This window comes from Fopius arisanus, unplaced genomic scaffold (genome assembly GCF_000806365.1).
Source record: "Fopius arisanus strain USDA-PBARC FA_bdor unplaced genomic scaffold, ASM80636v1 scaffold00021, whole genome shotgun sequence".
In the NCBI taxonomy this organism is placed as follows: Eukaryota; Metazoa; Arthropoda; class Insecta; order Hymenoptera; family Braconidae; genus Fopius; species Fopius arisanus.
Window position 1 is genome coordinate 798,280 of NW_011887760.1, and position 6,165 is coordinate 804,444.

A 6,165-nucleotide genomic window follows, 5' to 3' on the forward strand; every position below is an offset into this window, starting at 1 on the left:
CCACCCCCCACCCTCACCCCATCATCAAAAGTAGTGAAAGAAGGAATATCGTCGTCTATGGAATAAGTAAACAAGTTCACCATTACGGAATTTATTCGACAAATGTGCGTGCTTTAGCAGTTGAAACGATAGTCACCCAATACAAATCGTTTAATCCCCTTCATTTCAGTTCGTTTATTATTATTTTATTGTTGAAAAATATTCAGTGAGTGATTTGTGAAGTGATCGACCCTTCGGAAATTAATTGAATGAGAAAAAAGAAAATAAGTTAATCGTGGTTTCGATAAGGAGAGAAAGAAATATTTATTTTCGAGTGTTATATCAGAGTTGTGTGTCGTTGTACAGTGCCGCCCAAACGATAACACAACATCCGATCCCAAATGAAGAGTTCGGAGCAAAATGGTTAGAGAGACACGTCACCTGTGGGTTGGAAATCTGCCGGAAAACATCCGAGAGGATCGCATAAGAGAGCATTTCAAAAGGTAAGCTATTCACATCCCTCTTTCAGTTATTTCTCCTTTTTTTTTCTCTTGATAGATTTTTGTTTACTTGGGGACGCCCCTGGAGTCGTTAGCAATGGTTATTCCAGCGAGGCAGTTGCCCTTGTTAATGAACATTAATTTGTCCCTCGTTAAATGAGAGGGGTAGGGTGGGACTTTTGTTATCGCGACAAGTTGGACTTTAATATTTGTTTTAATCGTTTCTTTAGGATGTCATGGTGATTTGAGGTTTATTACAATGGTCACCGTATCGAATCCGTGTTTATGTGAAAAGGGGAATTTATTGTTTTTATCATTGCACTCGGGTTTAATCATTGAGTACAGTGGTTTTCCTGTGGGTAACGCCCCGATGATTACGCAAAGAAAAATGGGATTTTACACTGGTGTAATTTCAATCCAACAGTTTCCACTGTTTAGGGGAATTATGACAATTTTATTTTTGTTTACAAGGATTATTAAAATTTCCGAATGAAGTTATAGTTGAAGGAATAGGGCAATTCGGTCATTTTACTCTTTTGGCGATTGAAAGTTCATAAGATGTTTGTTTTTATCATTGTACTCAGGCTAAATCATTGAACACCTCGAAAAGGTAACATTCTATCCGAGAATGTGATCTTCATGAAGTATCAACTAAATCCTCGAAATGATCAGAATATTTCAGCCCATTGATTAATTATTCGTGAACGTTCGTCTCTATAATAGTTTATAGTATGTAGCACAAGTTCAGTTATTGAATATATTATCAAGATCATCTGACAGTGTCGGCGTTCTTTGCTATTCCACAGGAAATAGCTGATTCTTAATTGAAAACTTGAATATACAGGCATCCAGGAAATTCCTGAAATCTTGAAAATGATATTTTAGACATTTACCCATGATCTCAGGTTCATTTCACCCCATCTCCTAGAAAACTTGGAATTGTCTGATTTTATCGTTGCTCACGCCTTTAATCATTGAATACAGTGGTTATCCTGGGGGTAACGCCCCGATGATTACGAATAAAAAAGTAGTACTTCGCATGGGAGTGCAATTTCCCTGTAATATTAACGAAATGATGAATTTTTCAAGCACAAAATACCGTGCATTCGTGATCGATGGTAAAAACAAACAGGAGGGATGGAATCACCGCTATTATTTAGCTTTCCAAGAATTGTCCAGGACCTCCTGTGAGAACTGCACCAGTGGCAATGCAATGACGAGGGGAGGGAAATAATCGTTGGAAATTTTCGGCGCGCACTTATAAGTGCAAACCTCTACAAATACATTGCCCTCTTGTATGGGGCATTCCCGTCTTATTTGTTTTCTACTCGTCATTATTATCATTATTCCTGCCTCGTAGCGTGTTAGTAGTCGGGAGAAAAGAGAGAGATATATGCAGGGCTTCTCTCATGTGTTTTTTCTCTCTTTCTCTCTCTCTCTCTCTCGTTCTCTCTTCTCGAAGTAATAATAGCAGGGGACAGCCATTTTGAGAGCCTCGCGGCGGCACGAAGTTATTGTTCGACAGTGGCACTCACTCTGGGGATACCTGACCTCCAATTCCACCTCACTGGAGGCATTCTTGGGTTGGAATTGGAAAATAATATCAAGTCTGTGGGAGAGGTGGGTAAAAATATTGCGAATTTTTCGGACGATGTGAATCGTTGGGTGGAGTTTAATGCGCCTCGTGTACGCTGTGACGCATATTCTGGTCCGATTTTTATCGTTTGCGTAATATTGGAAATCTATGTGTGTTATAAACTCCGGACGATTGGGGGAAGTGAGATGGTTGCAAATGTCTGAGGGACAGGAGCAAGATGGTGGCAGATTCTGGGGTGGGGAAAAAGAGAACTCTAACGGTGACACCGGCCAGTGCAACTCAACCCGGGGATCCCACCTCGTTCCTTGTTTTATTCGGTATGTCGATGGATTTTGCTCGTTGCTTTCTTCATTTTCTTCGGGACTCCGTCCAACGAACTGTTGGTAGTTTTTGTCTGCCTTTTTTTTTCATTTGGTCTTTCATTTTTCCTCGAGTTTCAGGTGATCTAGGCTCTCCATCAAGGGATTCACGAAATGGCTAAACTTGAGGTTCAGTGGGAACTCGAGTTCTTGATTGGACCATGGGCTGTGCCCTTTTGCCCTTGGGGGTTTAATTCGATGGTGTCTTTGATCGAGGGTGTCCGATGGATGGGTGAAACCATGGGGATTGGGATAATTACGGAATCGGGTGGTGCGGTGGGAGGAGAATTTCCCTTTTTTCGAGATTTTTAGGGAATGAATAGGGAATTATTTAGAGAATACGAATGGATGGGTGTTTGACTAACACTGGCGGTTGTACGAAATTCAGTCGGCGGTCGAATATGCGACGGGACGGAGTTTAGGAGGCAATGCCAGACAGTACATTGCCGTTTCACGTGCCAGCTGGCGATATTAAACGCTCGGACGGGGAGAGGGCCGATGCTCATGATTATTTTGTGCATTCGATAATTTTAATATCCTCTCACAATTTTTTTCTATTATAGACCTCCTGAAGTTTATCGGCGAATGAATTTTCGGCAATTGTCTTCATTATTGTACAGATTTTTCATTTTTATGTGGTTTTTCTCACAATTTTTGCGAAAATCTCCATCGATTCATTCGATTATTCATTTGAACTTAAGAATTGGAATGATTTCACACAATTTTTCACGGGACTATGGAAGTTACGAGAACAGGCATAGCATATGTCGGGTGAGCTGTTGAGCTTCTGTTGATTATTTATTTCTCTGGGATAGTGAATGACATGTGTGGTATATGCGTGCAAGCCAAGATGGCGGTTGGTAGGATGTAGGAACCGTGACCCCAGCGTCGACACATACGACTCAACATTTTCACCCACTCGTTCTATTCGTATTTAACATTATTTTGCGGGTCTGTCTCTGTTGGTGTTCACTTGTATGTTTTAGCGTGAAGCAGCGTGCGGCAGGGACGCCAAGCTGGGGCCTTCGGGGCATCGCTCTTTGCATCTCGAAAGTAAAATCCTCAACCATCCTCCATCCTCGTCTGTTGTTCCATTACATGTTCAATAATTGGGTTGTATATATATATGTATATATACATATATATTTTTCAATGTGCAGGTGAAATTGAATTTACGGGTGTTTTGGGGATTTTGGGAAAGTCTTTTTGACATAGCCTACATCGAGTTTAGTTTAGCATAGAGAGGTGGTGGTTGGTTTGGTGGATACTTCCTGCATGCGTGGCTACCGGCTGGCTCTGGTGCGCGCGCGTACTCTACGTGTATGTAAGGCAAATTTTATGTGGTGGGGTGCATATACGTGCAGAAGATTGCCGATGTGTTGGTGGTGGGTTGCCGGTGTATTTTGGTATATTGATCGCGGACAGTACGCCATCTCACTCACTCGGTTTCACCCCGGGTACCCCTCACCAACGACTCCACGAGAACACCGGCCCCACCCCACGGCCCGACCGTGTCCCTCTTTTAACTCTATCCTCCTCACTTCCACTCCAAGTTCTACCACCACCGACGCCGACGCCGACGCCGACGCCGATTTATTCCTTTCCACCTCTCTCTCTCTCTCTCTCTCTCTCTCTCTCTCCTCATTTCAACGGCACTGGAGAGAATTTCTCTTGGTTCCATCTCGATCTTAACGCATCAGCGAATCTGAGGGTTCACTTGGAAAATTTTTGAAAATTTATCAATTTTTATCGCGGTGCGCCGAGGTCTTCAGGCATTTTCGGGGGAAGTCCGAGAATTTCTGGTTTTACTGATGATTTCAGGAAGTTTCAAGTATTTGAGTAATAGGTAGTTGAGAAATCTGAAAATTTTGCGGAATATCTTGTCGGCTCTTGGTGGAAAATCAATAATTTCCAGTTTTCTCGACAGTGTAATGGAATTATAATGTGTTACCAGCATGAAAACTTGTTGCTATGAAATTTAGTCATACATTCACTAGAATTTTTTTATTGCAATAAATTTATTCATCTTTTCGCACGCATAGCGCTTCACTCGTATTTATTGATGACATTTCATTTGCCTTTGTCTTGAAAAATCTTCGACTATTCACCAATTGGATACGCAAACAGACAAAACACATAAAAGCAGTTGTGTCATCCTGGCTGATACCTTTCCACTGAGTTAAACACAAATTAGTAAATTGGGACTTTCATGATGTAATAGTTGACCTAAAATTCGACTTCCCTCAATTTTTTTCTAAAATTCTGAATTGTCTATTGCGAAATCCTTAAAACTTGAGAACATGAGAATCGCCAATAAATCCTGTCGAAAATTAGGCAAAAAAAATGATAAACACAGCGGATACTGGTATTTTTCTGTGCTTCATGACGTTTTGACGAGGTTGGATGGGCAATTCCCTGGGGAGATATGTCCTCAAGAAACGTACGAAAGTTTAATTGTACAGTAAAAGCCCGTCCTCGAGGGATCCTCAAAGTGAAGGTAAAGGGCAGTGGATGTCATCATCTGACAGTGTTCATCAAACACTTACCACCCTTAGAAGAATTCCTCCCTTTTCCATCACGGTGTGAAAAATTTTTTGATCGATTCCGGGCAAAAAAAAATTACAGCTCCTTTATTTATGCCTCATTATCGACTAGCAATAAATGAGAGCTATTAAATTGCCCTCGGTAATATTTTTTTTCCACGCTATTCCCAGTGAACAAGGCGGAATGTTGGGATAATTTTTATGACAGTTGGAAGTTGTTAAAACGTCATCATTTCAGTGGAGTCGTCGTGAACTTGACTACAAGCCGACGCACAGTAAATTTAATGCCGCTATTTTGAGTATTTCCCCTCGAGCTCTTGTTTCTTTATCTATCTATAGTTCAAACTCGAACTTAGCTTCTTTCCGCTGATTTGCTAGGGCCCCTGGCTCCTCCTGGGAATTCCCTGTTGCGTTCTACTTAGGACTGGGTATTTCGCATTGAATTCACAGTTGAATGCCCACTGAATCTCCAATTCTCCCTGAAGAGCAAGCATAAATTATCTCCTTAATTCGCTATCTTTTTTTGCCATTGACAGACTCGTGATGGCGCCATTCGTATCGCAGCAAACTTGTCTGATAACCAATTAAAACTAAAAATAAATCTCTTCCAAACTTGGTAATGCAAAATTCTGGCACGAATTGCAGATCTTCAAATCATTATACTTTAGTGAGTTTCCTGAAAAAAACCTATTTGATTCGAGTAGCAATGTTTTTTTAATATCAGAAAAATGTTTATGTGGTATTGATGGAAGATTTATTTTATTGAAGTCATTTTTTTGAGTGGAGTTTCCCTTATCTGATTAGCTCTTGATGATTTCACTCATCACAGGTGGAGGGATGTTGATCTTCCCGAATTTTTTTGGTGCTCATCATTTTTCACTCTGTGAAAGCATGAGTAATCTCCCACTCGTTATTTATTTTACCATCAACAGGGCCACGATGGTGCCATTCAACACACGTCGAATCGCCTGACAGCACCAATTTATAATCAAAATAAACACATCTTAGACTGGTGACTCAGAACTTTAGAAAAATCAACAGACGAGTTTCACCCGTTGGCTGTAACTAAAGTTCGCAGAAAAAAAATTATCAAGTAAATACACCTGAGACAACTAAGTGACTAGAGTCTCTCCATAAAATTCGTATTTAAATTTTCCTCACAAAAAATCAGTAGTAAGGCAGATAGA

The 6,165-nt window shown here is 40.7% G+C and overlaps 1 protein-coding gene across 1 annotated transcript in view; it reads left to right on the forward strand.

Moving 5' to 3' along the window:
- Nucleotides 1-16: 16 nt before the first annotated feature.
- Nucleotides 17-6,165, forward strand: part of spen (split ends) — a 79,879-nt gene continuing 73,730 nt past the window's right edge. Inside the window, exon 1 of the mRNA XM_011301302.1 lies at nt 17-482. Coding sequence (XP_011299604.1) covers nt 400-482 — 83 coding nt within the window. The 5' untranslated portion in view covers nt 17-399. The remainder of the gene's footprint in view (nt 483-6,165) is intronic.